The sequence below is a fragment of the Petromyzon marinus genome, chromosome 50, assembly GCF_048934315.1.
Source record: "Petromyzon marinus isolate PM22_M1 ecotype Great Lakes invasive population chromosome 50, UKy_Petmar_22M1.pri1.0, whole genome shotgun sequence".
Lineage (NCBI taxonomy): Eukaryota > Metazoa > Chordata > Hyperoartia > Petromyzontiformes > Petromyzontidae > Petromyzon > Petromyzon marinus.
Genome location: NC_133716.1, coordinates 11,420,417 through 11,445,292, shown reverse-complemented (window position 1 = coordinate 11,445,292; position 24,876 = coordinate 11,420,417). Strand labels below are relative to the sequence as shown.

Genomic DNA, 24,876 nt, shown 5'->3' with positions numbered 1-24,876 from the left:
CTGGGGTATTGCCGGGGCAGTTAAAGTCTCCAGTAAGCACGAGCCTGTGAGATGGGTTAGCAATGAGGTATAGAAAATTGGAAAGCTCGTTTAAGAAGGTAGTGATGCTGCCATCTGGAGGGCGATCGATGGAAATGAGGGAAAAGCACTCGGTGTTAGTAGTGGGGGACACGGACTGGACCTCAAAGGTGGCGGGAGCCATCGGTAGATAGAGCTCTTTAATTTTCAAGTCAGCATTTTAGACGACCGCTAAGCCACCACCCCGCTGATTAGTCGCGCAAGGTTTGTGAAGAACCTTGTATCCCAGGGGCGCGACTTCCAAAGAGATTGCTGGCGGGGAGTCTGGCCTGCACCAGGTCTCGGTAATAAGCAAACGGTCGATGTGGTGGTCCGAGATGGTCTCGTGAATGAGGGCTGATTTGTTGGTAATGGAGCGTGAGTTGAGTAGGCCGAGGCGGATGGGTAAAGGTGGATGTGAAGATCCGAAGAGGCGCGGCATCGAGAGGTCAGAGGAGATGGCTGGTTGAAGGTTGACCTGTGAACAGCGGCCCCTACCGCCTCTGCAACCACGGTGCCAATGCAGTCTCTGACATTGACCGCGAAGAAGCCAGAGAGCGTCCTCAGGAGCGCAGATTCCAGGTGCAGGTGATGAAGAGATGGTGCATGTCGAAGCCCTGTGATATCAGCCATGCTGTACGGGTGGTGGTGTTGGGGGGGGGGGCAGGATTCGGGTGTACTCCGATAAGCGGCTGTGCTGCCGGATGCAGCAAGTCTAGGTAGTGGTGTCCAAGATCCACGCCATCAGCACGCACTCCCACGCACGTGGCGGGTGCGTGCACACCTACGTAAACGCTCGTTGAGCACTTACGCGGGCGGACACGAACACGCACGCGGTGCGTACAATTGAGCGGCCAGAAGAACACGAGGTCCAGCGGAGTAGCTGACCACGCACTGTGCTCCAGCTCGCAGGTGATGCAGCAGGGTGGACGAACCTCGCCGAGCTCCCATTCACTGGTGATGCTGGGCAGCAGGCAAACCCACTCTCTCGTGTTGAGCAGTGGACAGTCTGCATCACGTTCACACTCGCTGGTGGTGTTGAGCAGTGAATGGAACACGTCGAGCTCCCACTTGCAGGCGATGCTGGGGCACGCCAAGTTCCCACTCACCGATAGTGGCGGAAGAGGCGCCTTGTGAGGACGTCGCTGGCAGGAAACGGACCCAGGGCAGCTGATGAGCCGCACTGCGTGAACAGCGCAGCCGGCGTCCTCCAGCCTCGTGCGTGGGAGCAGCCGGCCTCGTTCACCCACACAGCCCGTCAGCTGTGCGAGGCCGCAGGCAAGCCGGGCTGTGTGACACCGCAGCCGGCGTTTTTGAGCTGTAGCAGCGCCGTGGGACATGTGTCGTAGGCGCGGAGGCAGGCGGGGTTGGAGGCACCGCCCAAAACTCGGGCGCCTCCAAAGTAAAAATGAGGAAAATACTAAAACAAAATAAATAATAAGATGTAGTGAAAGATGAAAGCAAGAAGAGCAGGGGATAGTGAAGAAGGATGTGTGTAAGGTACGAGGTATGGTAATAGTAGCTAAACCAGACATGGGCAAAGTACGGCCCGTTGGGCTTTTTAATCCGGCCTGCCGAACTTGACCAAATATTATTAAATTTAATTTTACCTTTCTCCTGTAATGCCCCCATTTCCCCCATTAGATGGCGCACTTTGACCGGGAGTTACATGTTTTTGTATTGTTCATGTTCGTGCAATTTGTTAAATTGCCTTGCAAATAAATGCTTTGCTACCTGTTAAAGGCCAAATCATTTCATGAAATGATTTTTACGCGTCATTTATATTAGTTCACACAAACACTCCATCCATCTGTTCCTGGCCCGGCCCCTCTGTCAAATTTTAGAACCCATTGTGGCCCGCGAGTCAAAAAATGTGCTCACCCCTGAGCCGAACAGTGGGAGCGACACGGGACTGCAGCCAGCTGTTGCGGCGCTGTCGCAGCAGACAAATGGACATGATCACCTGCCTCTTCATCTGACGATGAAGCTGGTGCCACAGGAATGTAGACCTTCTGGCTATGATTGCAGAACATCTAAACAATCCCTCCAAAGACAGCTGGACAAAATTGTTCTTCTTCTGCTGGTAAAGCCCCTTTTAGGAGTGAATGCCACTGGTCAAACTCCTGTTAACTCTACAGCTGCGTTCTCTGTATCCTCTCTGAAAAATGGCCATTGCTATTTCCCAATGAATAAAAGGCTCTGACAATGTTTTTTTATTCAATTAATGATTGTGGTGTTTGCGTCGTTTCATCGGCTTCTTCATCGACTCGTCCCAGCAGCAAGAGATCCTCATTTGGCGGATCCTCACCATTGGAATCAAGCAACTCCACTACGTTCGACTCCTCCACATTGTCGAGTCCAGCTTGGACTTGTTTGTTATTTGTCTGCTGGTGACTGTGTATTTCGATACGGAATCGCCTCAAGTGCTGTTGCTACTATCGGCAATACAAGTTGTTTAAAAGTAAAAAGTCTGTCCGCCCCGTGGAGGAAAATTCCTCCCCGCAGTGCAATAACCACTGCGCCACCGCTCCTAACGAACAACGACAACCGCCATCCACCACGAAGTGGCGCTGACATCACGACGGCGCTGGTGGCAGGCGAGGTGCACTTTGAGGCCACGTGAAGTGTTGAAGGCTCCCTGGCAGGAGGTCACGGAACAGACCCAGGTGCCATGCGTTGACTTAGATGACTGGCAGATTGCACCAGCTGTGCATCCCACGGTGCCTACTTGCTTTTATTTTATCAGCCTTGCACTTTGCTCGTCGCTCATAGGCCCTCGGTTGTTTCTGGAGAGCGACTGCCTCCAACTGCCCAGTAGCGTCCTTCACGAACTTCCTCCACTGAGGCCGATCTAAACACCGTTGGTGCCAGTCATCGGCAAGTCCTTTTAGCTTCGCACCCTTCTATGCCACATCAGTCCAGCTCTTTTCTAGCCCGTTTAGAACCATATATCCGGCCAAATAGAAGCTGCTTAGGCATGCGGTGGCTGGGCAAGCAGGCTACATGACCCAACCAACGCAGCCTTGCCTGCTGGAGGAGCTCACTGTTGGGACTGTGTCCAGATCTTTCAAGGATCTGAGCTCCTTACACAATCCAGTCTGGTTAAACCCAGGATGGATCGTAGGAAGGCCAGCCTGAATGTTTCAAACTGGCGCAGACGTTCCATTAGAGGGGTCCATATTTTTCAAGCAAAGAGAAGGGAGGGCATGACTGCGGCCGAGAAGACCTGGAGTTTCGTGTGGAGCAACAGGCCAGTTAGCTTCCCCAAAGTGTTAGGCAGCTGACCAAAAAATAATGCCGCCCGACTGATTGGAATGAGACCACTGCTGTTCATAAGCACACATCCCATGTCCGGAAACTTCTCCACTATCTCCACAACATGCCCCCCCCCGCACAACCACACACACGCAAAGATCCCCCGTATAGCCTTAACAGACTTGGAGAAAGCGACCCTGGAAGTACAGTGAGGGAAAAAAGTATGTGATCCCCTGCTGATTTTGTACGTTTGCCCACTGAAAAAGAAATGATCAGTCTATAATTTTAATGGTAGGTTTATTTGAACAGTGAGAGACAGAATAACAACAAACAAATCCAGAAAAACGCATGTCAAAAATGTTATAAATGTATTTGCATTTTAATGAGGGAAATAAGTATTTGATCCCTCTGCAAAACATGACTTAGTACTTGGTGGCAAAACCCTTGTTGGCAATTACAGAGGTCAGACGTTTCTTGTAGTTGGCCACCAGGTTTGCACACATCTCAGAAGGGATTTTGTCCCACTCCTCTTTGCAGATCTCCAAGTCACTGTTTCGAGGCTGACGTTTGGCAACTCGAACCTTCAGCTCCCTCCACAGATTTTCTATGGGATTAAGGTCTGGAGACTGGCTAGGCCACTCAAGGACCTTAATGTGCTTCTTATTGAGCCACTCCTTTGTTGCCTTGGCCGTGTCTTTTGGGTCATTGTCATGCTGGAATACCCATCCACGACCCATTTTCAATGCCCTGGCTGAGGGAAGGAGGTTCTCACCCAAGATTTGACGGTACATGGCCCCGTCCATCGTCCCTTTGATGCGGTGAAGTTGTCCTGTCCCCTTAGCAGAAAAACACCCCCAAAGCATGTTTCCACCTCCATGTTTGACGGTGGGGATGGTGTTCTTGGGGTCATAGGCAGCATTCCTCCTCCTCCAAACACGGCGAGTTCAGTTGATGCCAAAGAGCTCCATTTGGTCTCATCTGACCACAACACTTTCACCCAGTTGTCCTCCGAATCATTCAGATGTTCATTGGAAAACTTCAGACGGGCATGTATGTTTTCTTGAGCACTCGGACCTTGCGGGCTCTGCAGGATTTCAGTCCTTCACGGCGTAGTGTGTTACCAATTGTTTTCTTGGTGACTATGGTCCCAGCTGCCTTGAGATCATTGACAAGATCCTCCCGTTTAGTTTTGGACTGATTCCTCACCGTTCTCATGATCATTGCAACTCCACGAGGTGAGATCTTGCATGGAGCCCCAAGCCGAGGGAGATTGAGAGTTCTTTTGTTTCTTCCATTTGCGAATAATCGCACCAACTGTTGTCACCTTCTCACCAAGCTGCTTGGAAATGGTCTTGTAGCCTATTCCAGCCTTGTGTATGTCTACAATCTTGTCCCTGACATCCTTGGAGAGCTCTTTGGTCTTGGCCATGGTGGAGAGTTTGGAATCTGATTGATTGCTTCTGTGGACAGGTGCCTTTTATACAGGTAACAAGCTGAGATTAGGATCACTCCCTTTAAGAGTGTGCTCCTAATCTCAGCTCGTTACCTGTATAAAAGACACCTGGGAGCCAGAAATATTTCTGATTGAGAGGGGGTCAAATACTTATTTCCCTCATTAAAATGCAAATCAATTTATACAATTTTTGACATGCGTTTTTCTGGATTTTTTTGTTGTTATTCTGTTTCTCACTGTTCAAATAAACCTACCATTAAAATTATAGACTGATCATTTCTTTGTCAGTGGGCAAACGTACAAAATCAGCAGGGGATCAAATACTTTTTTTCCTTCACTGTAAATGTGCTCGTCAGTGCCGGCCCAGTCTTATAACGCGCGAGCGAGCGACTTGCTCCGAGTGTCTGGCCAAAGAGCCAGAGCTGGGCTCCACCAACCCATTCATCATTACACTCACTCATCACTAACCACTCATTGCCACTTTCATCGTTTAGTTCACGCATCATCGTATTCACGTACTACCATCCTTATAAACTCATCTCACATCACACCGTTTTGCTGTACTATTGCTAATTCTCTGTTCAGCGCCTTGGTTAAGGCGCTTTATACATTCAATTAAGATATGATATTAAGTGCAAATGCTAACAGTATTATGCACAGTCTTGTTCAAGTTGTGTTGTTGGTGATCGGGTTATAGGCATCATCATCGTGAGATGAAGGAATTTTAATGGGGAGCTCTCACAGTGAGCACGCAGTGCACCACCATGTATCATGGAAGGGCCACCGCAAGTTGACACCACAACACCTCATGAAGTTTCTTCAGTGTACCCTTGGCCACGCAAGGTGGTGCCCAGTTTCCACTGCACCACAACGAGTGGTCAACACACCACAGTTAAATAACCTTTTTTTTGCATGTGGAGTTGCGCTATATTAAGCTAATCAAACACTGAAATTAAATTTAATGGTTGTTTTGTGCATCGCTGGCGATAAGGCTGTGACCATTACCTAACTCCATATTCCCACTCAGGACATCAGTCAAGTCAGCTAAGCGACTATGATACGGACATCGTCAATAAAGTCAGTTCCGAGTCTGGCCTGTGCACATTTTTTATTGCCAACTGGTTCAGAACGAATCATACAAAAACATAAACAGAACTCGGACTAACAAGCCATCGATTAAATTCGCAAACGGCGATTTTCAGCTTCTCCATCCGGAGAACGCAGATCCAGAGGGACTGCAACGGCACAAACAGAGGCAACCACATGCGTTACACGGAAAACCTACTCGCACGCTTTAAGTTTTCCTGCAGCGGGTGTTTGCTACTGCTGCTCATCAATACTGCGCATAGAAACCATGCCACGATGTTGGAAACAATGTCCACTGTTGGATTATGGCCTCCCCAAACCGTGCGGGTCACAATGGTTATTTGACCATCATGGTGCAGTGAGTTCATGGTGCAGTGAGTTCATGGTGCAGCGTGTAGGGTGTTCATGGTGCAGCGTGTAGGGTGTTCATGGTGCAGCGTGTAGGGTGTTCATGGTGCAGCGTGTAGGGTGTTTTGATCACGTGGAGTGTACCATGAACACTATCTGATAAGGAAGGTGTTGCGGTTTTTAACATGTGGCTAAATATGTAATTTATAAACTCTTTTTATATGCTTTTCACTATTTCGTGTATCTAAAATTTTAATGATGTAATGCAATGTTTACAAGTGAAGCGCTCTGTGACGATTTTATTGCCAAGGGCACTTCATTAATAATAAAGTTTGATTGATTTATTATCTGAAACCACCTTCTTGTTCAATAATACGTTGAGTGTGAACACTTACGTGGATTGAGATCCAAATCCAGTGCTGCCAAAGCCTGCCAAAACAATATCCCCAAGTTGTTACAATGCAACATGACACAGCCGCCATACACCACAGAGAGGTCATATCACACGTGTGCCAAGCCACTCCCAGCTCCTCCAAGACCTGTGGCCAGCGTAGAACAGCAGGCCAATATACCACCTAGAGGGGCTCTCTAAGAGCTCGTTCAAGTGGAGGTCTCTCCGTCAGCAGTGACGTGAGATTTTGCAGGGCTGCCCCATTATCATCTACAGCTTCTATAAGTCTGTGTGTACATATGCATACATGTGTGTAGTGGTTAGTGCAAATAGCTACGAACCCGGCGACCCGAGTTTGAATCCCGTTCACGGCCAACACCAGTGACGATTAATTATCTGAGCCATTACTGCGCCTCCCCTAGGTTGACTTCCCTCTTTTAGTTTTATGGTCAACTCCTTAGCTGCTCTGAGCGGTAGTGTAGCTGTTAGCACGCTTCGCTACGAACTTGGCGACCCGGGTTCGATTCCCACTCACGACCAACACCAGTGACAATTATTTGAACCGGTCCTAGGCCTCCCCTAGGTCGACTCAGCCTCAAATGAGTACCCGGTGTGGTTTGTAAAAATCGCCACTCTAGGGAGACAAAGGTGACTGGGCGTGGTGCTGGACACCCACCCCCTTGTGGACCGTGCCAGCCTTTATAGGTGCCCGCTAACACTCGCTCTAAACAGTCTCTTGAGACTACACGGAGGTTTTTTTGTTGCCTTATACATGTGTCTATGTGAATGGCTTCTCACCGGTGCCACCACCACCACCACCGAATCCACCGAACGTGGTGGGCTGAGCGCCGAACCCCTGGGCGGGGGCGCCGAACCCCTGGGCCGGGGCGCCAAATCCACTCGGGGCCGAACCGAAGGTGGTGGTTCCACCCGATACTGCGCTCACCGAGCCGAAGCTCGGGAGATTGGCCTGGTTGGCGAGGTTCCCGAACGAAGGCGCCGAGCCCACCACACCGAAGCTGTCGTGGCGGGGGGAGACAGGGACGGACGCGGCGAGGGGTGGGGACGGAGAGAAGAGCGAGCCGGGGCATCGCCAGCTAAATCGTCAGCCAAAACTTTCGCCGAAGCGCCGATGAAGCGAGATTAAAATCCTCGCGCGACACGCGGGTGGGCAAATCGCACGGGCAAAGAATCGATCCTGCACGGTTTGTACAAGCCGTGTGCAAATGTTACCTTCGGTGAAACAAGCTAAACGCAACATGCGGGCCAACGCACACGATGCACGCGACAGAAACCGAAGCAAAAAAAGGGAATGAATTGCCGAAGTGCACCGTGACCACATTGTGACGCTTGTTTTTTACATTGCGTTAAAGGTTGACTCGTCAATTGACAGGTAGTGAGAGCAACATCACTGTCATCAAGGACACCATCAGCAATTGGTAGCATCGCTGCCCTCATCGGCATTGCGACTGCCACACAAATCAGTATCCCTGTTGTCAACAATATACCGCAGTCGTCAACATTCATTCATAACTGCCATCATCGACATCATTAATAGTCAGCATAATCACAGTGCAGTCATAATAATCGTAATCATCATCATCTTCGTCATCGTCATCAGGGCGGAGACATTGCCCAACGGTAGTGTGTTTGCCACCTGTTGCAGAGGCTCACGATTAGAATCCCACACGCCGCCCTGATTAATACTGCAATTATATTACCAATTAAAATATTCTGCACCGTTTGCTTTACAGTGGACATTAAATATCCTTTGATCTCATTCATTGTGTGTTGGCATCATGGTACACATTTTACGAAAAAAAAAATGTCCTTCTAAATGCTCAATTGGAGTTACACCCAGCAGCAATCATTCTCGCCTACTGGCAGACTAATGCCGAGTCATCTTGTACCACACAGGGACAGCTGCCACTGGGGTGGGGGGGGTCCCCTTTGAAATGTGTTGAAATGAGATATGAGATGAGATATACGGGGCTTATCGCTTCTAACGTGCTCTGAGACATCCCCCGGCATGAAGGAGGGCGGCTCTATCAAAAACAAATCATCATGAAGAGTTCCCATCGCCATGACCAGTATCACCATCATGGTGGGAGTGGTGGTCATTGTTGTAGTGCTGCTGGTGATTATGATGTTGCTGGTGGTGGTCTTAGTGACGACAGATATGCCGGTGGAAGTGATGATGATGGTGCTGGTACTGTTCGTGTTGGTAGTGCTGATATTGATAGTGCTGGTGATAGTGATGATAGGGCTGATCGTGATGATAGGTCTGGTCTTGTTGACAGTGCTGGTGGTGGTGGTAGTGATGATAGTGCTGGTGGTGTTGACAGTGATGATAGTGATTGTGCTAGTGGTAGTGATAGTGCTGGTGGTCGTAGTGATGATAGTGCTGGTGGTGTTGACAGTGATGATAGTGATTGTGCTGGTGGTAGTGATAGTGCTGGTGGTGGTGGTAGTGATGATAGTGCTGGTAGTGTTGACAGTGATGATAGTGATTGTGCTGGTGGTAGTGATAGTGCTGGTGGTGGTGGTAGTGATGATAGTGCTGATCGTGGTGGTAGTGATGATAGTGCTGGTGGTGACAGTGATGATAGTGATTGTGCTGGTGGTAGTGATAGTGCTGGTGGTGGTGGTGGTTGTGATAGTGCTGGTGGTGGTAGTGATGATAGTGCTGGTAGTGTTGACAGTGATGATAGTGATTGTGCTGGTGGTAGTGATGGTGCTGGTGGTAGTGATGACAATGCTAATTGGAATGACAGTGCTGGTAGTGTTGACAGTGATTGTGCTGGTGGTAGTGACTAATAGTGCTGGTGGTGATGGTAGTGGTGACAGTGCTGGTGGTGGTGATGACAGTGCTGGTGGTGTTGACAGTGATGATAGTGCTGGTGGTGTTGACAGTGATGATAGTGCTGGTGGTGTTGACAGAGATGATAGTGCTGGTGGTGTTGACAGTGATGATAGTGCTGGTGGTAGTGATAGTGCTGGTGGTGGTAGTGATGATAGTGCTGGTAGTGTTGACAGTGATGATAGTGATTGTGCTGGTGGTAGTGATAGTGCTGGTGGTGGTGGTAGTGATGATAGTGCTGGTAGTGTTGACAGTGATGATAGTGATTGTGCTGGTGGTAGTGACAATGCTGGTGGTGGTAGTGATGATAGTGCTGGTGGTGATGACAGCGCTAGTGGTGTTGACAGTGATGATAGTGATTGTGCTGGTGGTAGTGATAGTGCTGGTGGTGGTAGTGATGATAGTGCTGGTGGTGTTGACAGTGATGATAGTGATTGTGCTGGTGGTAGTGATAGTGCTGGTGGTGGTGGTAGTGATAGTGCTGGTGGTAGTAGTGATGATAGTGCTGGTAGTGTTGACAGTGATGATAGTGATTGTGCTGGTGGTAGTGATTGTGCTGGTGGTAGTGATAGTGCTGGTAGTGATGATAGTGCTGGTGGTGTTGACAGTGATGATAGTGCTGGTGGTGTTGACAGTGATGATAGTGCTGGTAGTGTTGACAGTGATGATAGTGATTGTGCTGGTGGTAGTGATAGTGCTGGTGGTGGTAGTGATAGTGCTGGTGGTGGTATTGATGACAGTGCTGGTGGTGGTGGTAGTGATGGCAGTGCTGGTGGTGGTAGTAGTGATGGCAGTGCTGGTGGTGGTGGTAGTGATAGTGCTGGTGGTGGTAGTGATGATAGTGCTGGTGGTGGTGGTGGTAGTGATGACAGTGCTGGTGGTGGTAGTGATAGTGCTGGTGGTGGTAATGATGATAGTGCTGGTAGTGTTGACAGTGATGATAGTGCTGGTGGTGGTAGTGATGACAGTGCTGGTGGTAGTGACAGTGCTGGTGGTGGTGGTAGTGATGACAGTGCTGGTAGTGTTGACAGTGATGATAGTGCTGGTGGTGGTAGTGATGATAGTGCTGGTGGTGGTAGTGATGATAGTGCTGGTGGTGGTAGTGATGACAGTGCTGGTGGTGGTGGTAGTGATGATAGTGCTGGTGGTGGTAGTGATGACAGTGCTGGTGGTGGTAGTGATGATAGTGCTGGTGGTGGTAGTGATGATAGTGCTGGTGGCGGTAGTGATGATAGTGCTGGTGGTGGTGGTAGTGATGACAGTGCTGGTGGTGGTAGTGATGACAGTGCTGGTGGTGGTAGTGATGATAGTGCTGGTGGTGGTGCTAGTGATGACAGTGCTGGTGCCGGTTGTATTGCTGCTCTGCGGCTGCAGTACCCGAAGCTGCCGGATGACGCCGCAACGGTGCCTTCGCCGAACACCTTTGCGGGCGCAGAGGGCGCTGCCCCGGCCTGCACCGGGCTCCCGAACGCCGGCACCGCCCCAAACGCCGGTGCTGCCCCAAATGCAGGACTCCCCCCAAACGACGGGGGGCTCCCGAAGGCTGGCGGTCCCCCAAAGCCTGATGCGCGACACACGTACAACACACGCACATTTGTCAACAAATATTTTGCTTGTAGAGACGGTTGGGGAAAAGTGGTGTCAGCGAGCACTTATTAAGGCCCGCACGGCGCACGAGGTGGCAGCGAAGCCAGGACCATGCCCCTCTGTCGCCTCCTTTGCGCCGATGTTTGCATACTGCACCCCGGGACTCATTTAGTGCCATGTCAATCTACGGGAGGCCCAGGACCAGTTCACGCTTATGTATGTTGAACTTTTTTTCACACCGTACGTAGCTAAGCATGCTAATCGGAGGTGAGGAGGAAGGACAACAATCTAAACACAAAAAACAGTTCTAAAGAAATGAGTTTGTCAATCGAGATGATTTAAAAGTGCACAGCTCCAGTGGTTTCCAAATATTGGAAGGCAGAGCGTTCCAGACGGCCACAGAAGACACGTCCGAAAGCGCGCGATTCCGCGGCCGACTTTGTGTGATGGTTGGCCAAAAATCGCCCCGATACGTGCAGCGTGGGGCAGCGGGTAGATCTGCAAGCGTGAATGAACACAAGGAGGCGATGGCTGGTCACCTGGGGTCTTGCAGGGGCTGCTGATGGCACCAAAGCCCTGCGCTGCCACACTGGCACCGCCGCTGAACGTCCCTCCGGCCCCCGCCGGCTTCTGCTCACCAAAGCCGCCGGTCCCCGACGTAGGGGAACAAAATGCAGGGGCCGATGCCCCGAACAGACTCGGGGGGTCTGCGGAGGGAGATGGGCAGGGGTGGTGTGTGGTGTGGTGTAAATGCGTGGGGTGGGTCATGATAGTGCCAAGATCACGATGCACGCGTGAAATTGTTAATTTAGGAATCTGTAATGTACAACTTATATGTACATTATACTCAACTGTTATGCTTAGGCTAATTGAACAAATGAAACGGAATAAGCAAGGCAGATCATGTGAGATGGAGAAATAAAAACAAGACAAATAAGCATCCGTTTTAGGATTAGTCAGGATGAGTCTCTGTGTAAAATTAAAACATTTTCAGTTCAATATCCACTTGGCCTTCCAGACTCATGTTATCCAGCAGCATTGCTTTAAGAAAGCAAACTAAGCCCTTCAACACCGTTCCTGCGGAAATCCGTGAGTGGTAGGAGACGACACACCAGCGTGCACTACCAATTCTAAAGCCAGATACCTATCTCTTGTTTGGAATCTGGTGAACCCGTTCCCTTGCATGCCCTCTGCTCTGCTAGGTGTGGCCTGGTTTTTATTTTGAAGATGTATTTTTTACAAATTAAAATAAATATTTGTAACCCATCAGAAAATCTCTTCGGTGAACATCAGCTTCACGTGTCGAGTCATGGTAATTGCGATGTGAATTAAACTGCGCAAATGTCATTTTCTTTTCCAGGACAAAATTGTAATTGTTTTGCTTCATATTATTATCCTATTAAGCGTTGAATAAATATTAAATATATATAAACACCCAAGTCTGTCACTTTGTGATTCTGTGATTGTGATTAACGTGGCACGGATTGGTTGAAGTGTGTCACGTGACCGCGAGCAAGCAGCCAACCAGAGGTGCGCCCCTCACAAACATGTACGCCCCCCAGGTGAAATTGCGCCGTAATAAGACGCTGTGGGCAGCTGATCTGCCACCACGCTCACGGGCCGACAGGGGTGGGGGGCTGAGGAGGACCCCCCCCCTCCATACATAAAACCCCTTAAGATAAGAGCCTTCCACCCCCGCCTCATGACCGGAGGTTGAGACCCCAGAGCCCCTAGGGGTGAGGGCTGAGGGAGAGGGGGACCCCCCCCCACCACTTCCTAAGACCACGTAAGATAAGACCTTCAAAATAATCCTAACAGTTATTTCAGTGATTAATAAGTCATAGCTCTTAGAAGTGAATGTAAATATCATAACTAAAGTTTAAATACATTTTCATTCATTAACATTAAAGTTACATCGCGGGATCATCAAAAAAGGTACGTAGAGTGAAAGTTTTAAGTGAAAGCCGCAGAAAGCCGCTCTTATTCGAATTATTGAAAATCCTCAAATACAGCAAATCCGTTCGCGTTCTTTTTACAGTACTCTACAATTATACTTTTCAATACTTTTGACGGTAAAACACACGTGCACTACACACACATCTATTACGTATGGACATACTGTAGTATTTTTGTTGCTTAAATCCACTGCTGGATGAAGGCCCACCGCACGCTGTGTGAGTGGATCGTGAGGATTTACTTGGCCAGTCTGTTGGGGGCCGCCACAGGCTGTGGTTGTTGAATTCATTACTTGCAGTATGCTATACATTACCCACAACCAGAAATATTCTCCCTCCCCGAATTATAGTCAAGCTTCAAGGGCTTTACTGTATCTTGGAGACCTAACATTGACGGCACCACCACAGCTCACTCTGATTGCTGGTCGGACTCGAACTATTTTATTTTACCAGGTAAGACCCACTGAGTTATATAGTTCTTTTTCAGAAGTGGCCGGGCTACTATCACAAATAATAGCCCAAAGAAATGGCTTATCATGTGGAAATTTATAGCAGCTAAACACTATAAATGAGTGTTTCTAAATGTGGAGGGAAAAACCAGAGGACCCAGAAAAAAAATCCATGCGACCACGGGGAGAGAAAGACATGCCAACTCGAAATATACAGCAGGCGTTGTGGTCAGGATCGAACCTAGGACATCCTGCATACCAGGCGAGGGAGTTAACATTTCGCCACTATGACTCACTGCTGCTGCCTGCAAAGAGGCCTCCCGCGTTCGTCTGTCCGAAAGGGTTCTTGTTAGCCGCCTCCTGGCTTGGCTTGCTGCCCAGGCCGCTGAAGAAGCCGCTCCCGCCGGTGCCGCCGAACAGCGATCCCGCACTGCCTGCTGCCGGCTGGAGGCACAGGGACGACAATGACGGACCGGAGAACGACAAAACCAACTTTTGACAATAGTTACAATGAGACGGGGCATCCGGGCCGCTCCATCATCATCACAACCATCGCCGTCTTTATCGGCATCCGAATGATCGTCAACAACCTTGGTAACCATCACCATAATGATTATTATCATCGTCGTCGCTGCTGATCTTAAGTTGGAAAACCAAGCATAGTCACCGCGCGTAATGACTTTGGACAGCGGTTTCCAACTTGCGGTAAGCATACCCCTGTGACCTGTCTTGGGGGGGGGGGGGTGGTAAATGGGATGTGATGGTGGTGTTCACGTGGGGTGTGGTCATGTGGGGCTACCAATCAGAGCTGCTGCTGATGCCAAGTGTGCGTGTGCGAGTACTCCCCCTGGAGTCAGCAACCTGCGGCTCCGGGGCCGCATGCGGCTCTTTTAAGGATGGCTTCGTGCAAGTTATTTATTAAGGTTCCTTCATCTCGTATTCACCACGCAGTGCATTGCGGCTCTTGGAATATATATTTTTTTATACCGAATTCGGAAAAATGTCTCTTCTCGTTAATTTGGTTTACGACCCCTGTACTCGCCATTCTGAAGATCTATTCTTAACTGTTGTATGGAATTTAGGGACCCCGTGCGCTTGGGTGCCATGCTCGTGGAGCCTCATTTGTTATATTTAGTTTACAAATAAACAAAACGCTTTACTGTTTCTAAACCTCAGCCTTCTGCCCCCGCTTTGCGATTATAGTGACATGGCTGTCGGATTTAAATTACACAGGAGTGGTCATATAAAAGTGTTCTTAACGATGAAATGGCCCATAATTAGTTTAATGCAATTAAGTATAATTAAACGACCAAGGTGGTATCTACTTGTAAACGTTATTAAAATTGAGAACTTTTTAAAATTATTAAAAACTTATTTTTTATTTCACCAAGACCCACTGAGCTGTAGAGCTCTTTTTGAGAATCGACCTCGCCAGAAATGATAGCTCAACGAAGTGGCGGCTTGTCACATGGACATTTATTGTAGCCAACTACTCTAAACGCGAATTGATTCTAAGTGAAACATGAAACCTATACGCTGGTAGGGGCTCGCAGAACAGTTTATGGGTACACAAGACGCAAAAGCTTTGGAGGCATCGACCCAGGACATTTGAGATGTTGCCCGAGTGTGGCTTTGTGTGCCACGGGTGTTTTGCACTGAATCATAGGGTGGGGTCCCACAACGTGTCTTGGTTTGGGCCCCTTTTTAGGTCTGGAAGTTTTCTATCAACAACCTCGCATTTGTCTTTATTTGGCCTTAAGTAATTGGGAAGTTCCAGTGCATCCAAGGTGTCTCTCACCTGCCCAAAGGCCCCTCCACCACCTGCTGCTGGCTGTCCAAAGGCAGGCGCCGACGAGGACTGCGATCCAAAGCCTAGAGAGGAACACACGAGGCAACGCGATCTGTACTTACGTACTGCCTACGCAACACCCACGAGACCAAAGTGAAGTATACAACTTCTGCGCTCACGTTCCCCTGCGGCATTTAAGCAAAGCAAACGGCCTCAACTTCAGTCTCATCAGCAAAGCCTGTTAAGGAAATGCCACTTATCAACAACTTTTGCTAAAAGTTATATTTCTCATGAGCAAAGCTCATTTAGCTTTTCACCTTAATTGGTTCATTACAGTTCTGCGGAATGATCGTCAGGCAAGAAAAAATATGAGCACCACCTACTGTCGAAGGGCAATTATCACCATTCGTCTCCGTATTGCTCCTTATCGATCAGTGTCCCCATTATATCACTGTCTCTTATCTGTCTGTCTCTCTCCACATTTCTCTCTGTCTGTCATTCAGTCTCTCCCTCTATACATCTCTCACCTCTTCTATTACATGGGGTTTTTCCTCTCCTTTGTCTTTGTCCAAGACTCTCCAACTCTTTTGCACCTTTCCATGTGTCTATCTCCATGGCTTTCTCCGTGTCTCTCAAGGTATCTCTGCCTTTCCCACTCTTTCTAACGCACCTCGTTCTGCCTCCACGCATCTCTTTACAAGTCTATGCTTGGGCTTTTTCTCTTGTGGCCTTGACGGCCCTTCTCCCTCCACTGTCTGCTGTGTGAAGCGCCATGCTGGCGAGATGTTAACTACCTCGCCTGGTATAGAAGAGGCTGTGGGTTGGATCCAGACCCTGACGCCTGCTCTATATTTGGAATTTGCATGTTCTCCCCATGGTCGCATGGATTTTTCTCTGGGGCCTCTGGCTTTACCCTCCACATTTAGAAACATGCATTTAGAGTATTTGGCCACTGTAAATATCCAAATGATAGGCCACTTTGTTGAGCTATCATTTGTGGCCAGGTCGCTTCTGTAAAAGAGCTATATAACTCACTGTGTCTGACCTGGTTAAATAACAATAGTTTAGTAGTAATAGGTTTTAACCCTTTTATCTGGCACCAAAACTGACACCTTTATACAAGGGATCATGTTTGCAATAACCACAACACAAGCAGTCAAAATGCAAACAAAAAGAGATAACTATGATGATATGCACCGTCCTTGAAATTGATTGGTCCACACCGAGACGACTTTTCTTAGAGCCGTTTCGGGTGTGGACCAATCAATTTCAAGGACAGTGCATATCATTATCAGAGTTGTCTCTTTTGTTTGCATTTTGACTGCTTGTGTTGTGGTTATTGCAAACATGATCCCTTGTATGAAGGTGTCAGTTTTGGCGGCAGATAAAAGGGTGAAAACCTATTACTATATCTTGCTACTGGCAAAGGAGGTCTCATAATGTAAATAGTTTAGTTTAAATGTTAGTGTGTGTTTGTGATAATCGCACTCGTGCACTGATCCGCACCGGAAGTGGAGCCAAATCCAAACCCGGTGGTCGCCACCGTCCCGGTCGTCGCACCGCTTACAGGAGCAGCAGCAGCAGCAGCAGCCGGTGCCGCCTGCCCAAACGCGCTGACAGCGCCACCACCGCCCGCGCTCGGCTGTCCAAAAAACCCTCCAGCAGTTGAGCCTGTGCCACCACCGAAAAGGCCGACTCCGGATCCAGAAGTCGCACCAAACACCGGCGGTGTTGTCCCGGCAAATGGGCCGGTGGACGTTGCCGGGGGTGCGGCCGCCGGGGCCGTCGTCGTGGCAGCCGCGGGCGCCGAGGTGGGGGCGGCCGCGCCAAATGCCGGGGCGACCCCAAACGCCTCCCCCGATGGCTGTCCGAAGCCAAAGGTCGGCGTCGGCGATGCCGCTGCGGGCGCACCCGCCGCTTGCTGTGGCTGCTGCTGTTGGGGCTGTGGTGTCGCGAGCGGGGTAGACGTGGCGAAGGTCCCCACGCCCGTGGTGGGCGGCTGCCCAAAGGCCGACGGAACGCCAAAGGCGGCGTTTGCGGGGACGGCGGCGGCAGCGGCGGTCGTGGCGGTCGCCGCTCCTGCCGCTGCTGGCGCTGCAGCGGCTGAAGGCGCTTCCGGCGCAACGGCGCTGGTCGCCGTGGGCTGCGCCACCGTGCCAGGGGCCGGGGTGGAAGCGGACGCCGGGGGCATACAAAAACTAAACACCTGCGCCGTCATGGCCGCTGTCGGCTGCTCGCTCCCGACTACAGCCGCCCCCGCCGAATCCTGCGTCTCCTGCTGCGGTGTGTGAGCTGGCGGCGGTGGAGACGGTGTCTCGGCCCCGGGCACTGCGCTGGGAACCAGGGCGGCAGAGGGAGGCTCCTCGGCAGCGGCGGCAGTGACCGTGGTGGCGGTGACCGTGGTCGTGACAAATGACGGCGCCGGGGCGGCATCGCCGGCACTCGGCGGCACGGGCACGGCTGACGGCACTGGCGCTGTGCTAGCCACAGGAACAGTTTGTGGCGACACATCACCAACTGAAAGAGTGTTTGGCGGTGGCAGCGGTGCGACAGCCGCTGAAGCGGATGAAAGGGAAGGCCCCTGCGTGACAGCCACGGCAGCGCTGGTGGTCGTGGGGGTGGCGGCGGCGGTGGTCACCGGCAGACTGAAGGAGAACGCCGCAGCTTTTCCAGCACTGGCGGCGTTGGCAGCCGTGGTGGCGGTAGTGGTGGGCGCAGGCTGGCCAAAGAGCGAACGGCCGTTGCTCGCCGACGCCAGGGAGAAGGGCGCCCCGGTGTGCGTCTTGCCGGGCTCGCCAGGGTTCCAGTTCGCCGTCTTCAAGATGTCGAAGAACTGCCCGAAGGAGGCGTCGCCACCCGAGGCCCTTCCTGGGGCCTGCGAGGAAGGCTGCGGCGGGGCGGCGGCCTCCGTCGAAGCCGCCGTCGTCGCCGTCTTGCCCCCCGTGGGCGCGGCGCCATCAGAGGCGGTGGAGAACGAGAAGGGGCTTCCCCCGGAGAAGGCTGAGTGGGATGCGAAGGAGAACGCGGCGGCGCTGGAGCCGCCGCCACCGCTGGGTTTGGGGGCCACGTTCTTGTTAGCGGGAGCTGTGGCGGCAGACGGCAGAACGGATTTAGGGGAGACACAACGCGAAAGCGACTGTCACGGCTGGCTACGTAAGGTGCGAAAGAAGTTCAACATACGCATGTGCAACCACCTGCCACCCTGCTGATGGTAATGGTGAAGGTCCAGCCTTGATGTCTCTTTGCCTGTACCACTGCACGTGGAAGTGCCTCACACAGAGGGAACTCCGGAGAGCTCCTCTCGAGAATATTATTGGCCTACTCTTCCACACTGACCAGACGTGTTGGAACGGGCAGTCGTACCAAGTACACATGGCCAAGTGCCATGCAATAGTTCAGATTACTAGATTTATATTGTACATGGTGATGGCTGTTTATTGTCCATGTGTATAAAATGTACCCGCTTTGCTCTGTGAAACTAAACGATTTAAACTATTTTTTATCTTACCAGGTAAGGCTAACCGAGCTATGTAGCTCTTTTTCAGAAGCGACCTGGTGACGAATGATAGCTCAACGAAGTGGCTCATCACGTGGAAATTTATATCAACCAAATACTCTAAAAAGCATTTTGATTCTAAATGTGGAGGGAAAAACCGGAGTACACAGAAATATCCAGGCATCAGGGTCAGGATAGAACCCACGACGTCCTGTATACCAGGCGAGGTATTTAACATCTCACCACCGTGGTGTCCCACCTGAAGCCCTGAAAACCATTCCTTCCCATGTAACATGATTGCCACTTTGGTTGGATCACCGTTGAAACATATCTAATTAGCTCAATGGGCCTCAGCCAAAATAAGACTTGACGATGAGTCCTAAATGACTTTCCGGAACACACGTCATCAATCTGAAGTTAACCTACACAGCTGCTGCATGCGCGCCATGCACAAATATGCCGTGACGATTGGAACAACTTTGTGGGATATTCCCATGATTGTGTGCAACGTGTATATACGTTGCATATGGATGTGTACTCGTCGATCTAACGCAAGGCGTCAACGTGGGCCATCAGCATGCCGTCAGCCTCCACTACCGGTGCAGAGCCAGCGTCGATGGAAATTCTACATTCCCACGGTGCCAACCATGACTGACCTCTTGGCCCCCTTCCCCACTCCAGCACGGGACTGGGATTTGAACTCGTGACCTAACCGCGGTGCCGCTGATCTGCAGGTGCTCTGCGGAAGACTTGCGAAACACTTTACCTGTGCTGGTGACCATGTTAGTCGCAGGTTTCGCTCCAAATGTCTGCCAAAAAAAATATTACAGACATCGATCAACGCCTCAAACAACCAGAGAATGCACACCACAACATCCGCTGCTTAAAAAGTGTTGAAAATTACTACTTTGAGATGTTATACATGAGTAGCCTTGGGCAAAATAATTACATGTACCATGGAAAGGACACTAAAACACACAGGGCAGCTGTTCTATACATTCGTAAGAGAGTCGGTTATCCCAGGCTCTTGAGCTTGAAGCTTCATTAATGGTATAAAAATGGTTTAAAAAGTCACAGCCACACGACTTTCAGGCATTCCGCCATCGAGTGACACTACGTCAACGCCAGCGTCCACTCCCTCTCCTCCTCTGCTCGCGAGGTGGCAGCCCCGTGACCCCGTGTTTTTTTTAGCTGTGCACGGGAAGGGGATTTGAAACCCGTAATGGTGGCGGCCCTATCCCCTTGCAAACAAGTCAGGATTTGCGGAGTGAATCGGCGGTTCTGATCGATCTATTGCTGGATGAAGGTCTCCCCAGAGAATTGCGACGGCAATCTTTTAGATTACGTCACTCGATGGAAGAAACCAAAGACGCGGAGAATCACGGAATGGAAATCAATCGAATTAAATGAATAGTAAATAGAATTTGCTATTCTGGACAGGATGGTGGAGGGGTGGGAGCAAACGCAGCAGCGACCCTCGGGGCGTTGGGAGCGAGAGCGGCAGGGATTACCGAGAGGTCCATGACGTTCACCACCTTCGGGACGTTCTTGAGTGTAGACTCTGTCAGTGGAGCGCTTGTCACTGAGAAACAAACAACGGCGTGAACCGCACGTTCACACACACGCGCACATAAACGCATACGCTCGCAAACACTAAGGGGAAGCCTAGGCGTGGCCCGCAAATACAGGTTCAACAGGCTTCTGTGGACGACTCATGCAACTGACGAATACATTCTTAAAAAAATTACATTTGATGAGGCACTTGCAGTGACAGGAGTAACTGAATGTACTCTGAAAAACACATGGAAACAAAAATTCCCAGGTGGAAACTACTCCTCTCTAGTAACACCCTTAAGTGCAGTCAACATGCTAGCAGTGAATTTTTTATTCACTTTATTTTTATTATTATTTTTGTATCTACGTGACTTTACCCAAAGAACCAAAGAATATACTCGCAGTGGACGATTACAATTTTTTTGTGGAACGTTTAAAACTGGCTCGGCTTCAAGTGGCTGCAGGCTGGACGAAACTTAGTCATGGGGCACACGGGATCCCCTGGTTGTGACTCGCTCGGCACGTCTCACCCGCCGGCTTGCTGGCCGCATTGCGGCTGATGGCGGCGGCTGCCGCCGCCTGCCTCGGCAGCAGAATTCCGACTCCGAGGCCTTGGCCCGAGGGAGGGGCGGCGGATGAGGCCGGCTTGTTGGAGTTCACGAAGGTTGGCATTTCGTGGGATCCTTCGCTACCCACGATGCCCGGAGCGCCGTACTTGAGCGTGGCGCTCGGAGCAGTGGCGACACCGCCGCCCTTCGCGCCGGCGCCGGATAGACCTGGCACCCGTGCCGGCGCCACAGACGCCGTACGCTGCAGCGGTGCGTGCTGGGTGAGAGGGGGCGGCTGGTGCGCGGCAGAAGGGGGCGGTGCTTGGAACGACGGTCGGACGCGAGAGATCTGCTCGTCGTATTCGGAGTCCTCGTTGTCTTCATCGTTGTCGTCGTATTCCTCCCCGTCGTCATCGTCGTCGTCATCGTCGTCGTTAAACTGCTCGACGTCAAGCTCGTCCAGGCAGGGCCGGCACACCACTGACGACACGGAGCTGGCTGCATCCAGGTCCTGGGTGCGGCGTGTCGACAGGAAGGCCGAGCCTGACAAGTTGGCTGATTTGTTCGGGAAGGTGGTAGGCGGTGGGGGGGAAGGGGTGCGTGCGGGGTAGGGGGGTGCACAGAGAAGGCACAAGTGCTTAATGGTCAATTGTGTCCAGCAGAGCAACGCGCACGGCTGAGTCAACTTAGGTCGAAAGGTCATCGTGACCAGCACCATCGATGCCACCAAATTTTTTGCCATCGGTTCCTTCTGCCAAATCTCACAGCTGTTATTGCATAGTTCGCACATAAACACCACACCGCCTGTTCTTAGGCATTTTCGTTGATTATTACCAACTTTTGGAGGACACTGTAAAGTCTGTCTCAGTCACCCGGCCACCTCCATTACACACACGTACGACACCCACCTTCAACCCCCTCTTCCTGGCAATTTCTACAACATTTTCCTCCCACATCCTGTACTCAACTTAAAGTTGTTTGCCTTGTACATTAAAACATTTTCCAGCAAGCTCCGCATGCATCTGTACTCAAAACCAGAAGCTCCAGACAACTGCTGATACATTCTACTTCTACTGCAGCAACTGCTAAAATTACTCCGTCTGCTATTTATATTGCTCCTGGAACTACTGCTTCTATTACAGTAGTTACTGTTGCTAGTATGAACGCTATTTCTCATGCTAGTATTGCTGCAACTAATATTTCTGCTGCTACTATTGTTTCCTATGCTACTATTACTGCGATTACTCCTGCTACCGCTGTGACTAATGAAGATACTAAAAGTTGCTACTACTAGTACTTCTGCTGGGGCCAGGACTGTTTATAGTGTTGTTACGACTACCACTTCCTCTGCTGATGTGTCAGGCCACAATAGCCCCCCGCACCCCCGCTGTGGATATTGGCCAGAAACCACTACTCAACGCAGTAAGACATCTCCCTTGCGAAACGTAAGGTGAATCTCACAGATGTCCGCTCCCCGATCGAACACCGGACCTGTCCGACTGACCTGGTGCAGTCGACCTGACGACGATGGTCGTCCTCTTGCTCAGAAAGTTGCGCAGCTGCGCCACACGCGCGACCGAGAAGCTGGCGCCTAAGAGGTCCACGGAAGGGGGGGGGGGGTTGACAAGGCAGGGTGTTGGTGGGCGTGAGCCCCAAGCGAGCTGCTTCACTTTCACGGCGACGCTCGAGATTTGTAACGAAAGAGAGTTGATGAGGGGTGGGGGAAGGAGGCCTGGAGGACAAGCAGCAGCAGCAGAAAAAAATTACACCAATGTGTGAAAAAGTTCAGGCGATGTTTGTCAAGTGACTTCAGCTACAGGTGGAAAAGAGGAAGGCATCAAAGCCTGCAATTCCACCGTGCAACGAGTCAGTGATGCGCACGACCAAAGGCCGGTAGTTCAACACTGTGGAGGCAGCAAATAAGGAAGTTGATTGCGCGTTTTTGCAAAATTCCTTGGTTGCTTACATGAAGGACAGGGAGAAAAGAAGTAGATGGCGGTGAGTCCATAGGAGGATCTTGAAATTGGTGAGGATGGTAAGAGATAAAGGTGGAGGGGCAGATGCAAAAGTACGTACAGAGACGGGTAACAATGAAAAAGAGACAGAACATAGGGACAGGCAGAGACATCAATAGCAGGTGACAGAGATAGAGCAACACGGGAAGAAAGCTAAACCAACAGAGACACAAGAGATGGAGAGACAAGGACACAGACAGTGAGAGACCCTGGCAAGCAGAGCACACACTTCCACCCTCCTCCGTCAGTGATGGGAGGTATTGACAGGAGGCCACGGTTGCTGGAGTGGGGTAGACGGGAAGGGAAGTAGCTCAAGGTGGGATGTTAAAGGCAGGCGAGGGCGAGCACACGGCGAGGTTGGATGTGTTGAGGAACTGCACCGGTGCTCGCCTTAACCGCGTACTTACTGGGGGCCACGGATGGCGACTGTATGTGGGTGCTGCTGAGCGCATCCCGCAAGGTCCTCAAGTCAGCCTCCCAGCTGCGAGCGCACACAATGGCAGCGATCGGTTTGGGGCCCACATTAGGCTGGACATATTTCTACTGATGTCAACGGGACGGCAGTGTTAGCAGTTGGCGGATTAACAAGCTGACACTGCCCAACTCTGTGGCTGGGCGCAATCTGCAGATCTATCAACCCTTCCGACATGTATGCGCGTCCTCTGCTGCGATTTTTGAACAGGGTTCAATAAAACAAATCTGACACTGCCAAACAATTCCCCAGCCATCCTAACTCACACACTGCCTCCTGAGCGTGTCTGATGTATATAGCCGATTGTGAGCGAGTGAGATGGTGACCGAGTGGGTGATGTACATTCCAAAAATGTTGCAGCTGAATTGTTGGTACAAGTAAAGTCTCATCAATGCAATTCGCGACCAATATTATTCATAATAAAGTTTTTTTTGGGTTAGATCGCGTAAGTATTCATGTTTCGTGAACACACCACCATCCGAGACTGCCAATTACAAGCAGCTTCATCAGGCCATTTGCCAGAATTGTGGTAAATCACCTGATAAAGCTGGTTGTAATCACCAGCAAAACATCACTCAAATTGTAAATGTTGTGGGTTTACTCTCCAACACACCGGTGTGCTGAAGTAGTAACTAATTGGCACATTTTGTTTACGTGAGAAAGCTTACTAACGGGCTGTGTCGGGTGGTGATGGCTAAACAACACATTGAAATTTAAGTGATCTAGCCCAAAAAAACCTTTATGATGGATCTCATCTATTCACCTCACAGAAATACCTAAAGTTAAAAAAGTAAAATTATTTTGTGACCACCGGTTACTTTTGTTTTTGAACTTAGGCCTACAGAAGTAGGCATCCTGTGCTTCTTACATCCAGGGGTTCTAATTGGTAAGTAGAGATTGGATATATAAGTCCTTGGCAGCATCCACAGCCATTCGTGACAGGCACTATTAATCGAGGTGTTGACTTGGCAGCACAGAAAAAAACTTCTATTACGTCCACCACTGTTGCTACAATTGCTACTACGGCTACTCCAACTACTAATCCTCGCGCTGCTACCTCCATTGCAATCGTTGCTGTTACGACCACTGCTGCTGCTACAAAATCCAGCCGATTCTGCTACTATTCCATCTCACTACTCCTGCTGCTACTCTGCTACCTAGTATATCACTGCTGGTGCAATCATCTCACCTGGGCAAAGCCTGCCTGGCCGGGCTGGGCAGGGTGCCGCCGCCACCCCACGTGGAGAGCGGCTTGCGCGCCCGCACGGTTTGCAGCTGCTGGCAGAGGCTGTTCACGGTGCTCAGGTAGTCCATCAGGAGCGCGCGGTTGTTCGCCAGGCAACGGTACAGGCCCTCGCGTTCCGGGACCATCAGCTTCCTGCGCGCACACGGGGAAACAAACGAGCGGCGAAGTTCGTCGAGGGCGAGCTGGGCATCATCGTGGTATCATCATTATTATCGTCATCATGTTATTTATACTGTGCTTCCCCATGCAAAACATCTGGAGGTGCAACACGATGGCGCAATTTATCGGAGTATAAACGGAATGAAATTGCAGGGG

General features: G+C 50.6%; 1 protein-coding gene across 2 annotated transcripts in view; it reads right to left on the bottom strand.

Annotated features, from left to right (window-relative positions):
* Positions 1 to 5,860: 5,860 nt before the first annotated feature.
* Positions 5,861 to 24,876, bottom strand: part of NUP214 (nucleoporin 214) — a 46,941-nt gene continuing 27,925 nt past the window's right edge. For both annotated transcript variants that reach the window (XM_032973332.2, XM_032973333.2), the window contains 14 exons: positions 24,505 to 24,693; positions 23,251 to 23,324; positions 22,333 to 22,419; positions 20,811 to 21,383; positions 20,238 to 20,308; positions 19,493 to 19,535; positions 16,737 to 18,314; positions 15,240 to 15,313; positions 13,738 to 13,885; positions 11,577 to 11,744; positions 10,828 to 11,011; positions 7,389 to 7,609; positions 6,595 to 6,628; positions 5,861 to 6,000 (listed from right to left, as the gene is read on the bottom strand). In XM_032973332.2, coding sequence (XP_032829223.2) covers positions 5,964 to 6,000; positions 6,595 to 6,628; positions 7,389 to 7,609; positions 10,828 to 11,011; positions 11,577 to 11,744; positions 13,738 to 13,885; positions 15,240 to 15,313; positions 16,737 to 18,314; positions 19,493 to 19,535; positions 20,238 to 20,308; positions 20,811 to 21,383; positions 22,333 to 22,419; positions 23,251 to 23,324; positions 24,505 to 24,693 — 3,481 coding nt within the window. In that variant the 3' untranslated portion in view covers positions 5,861 to 5,963. The remainder of the gene's footprint in view (positions 6,001 to 6,594; positions 6,629 to 7,388; positions 7,610 to 10,827; positions 11,012 to 11,576; positions 11,745 to 13,737; positions 13,886 to 15,239; positions 15,314 to 16,736; positions 18,315 to 19,492; positions 19,536 to 20,237; positions 20,309 to 20,810; positions 21,384 to 22,332; positions 22,420 to 23,250; positions 23,325 to 24,504; positions 24,694 to 24,876) is intronic.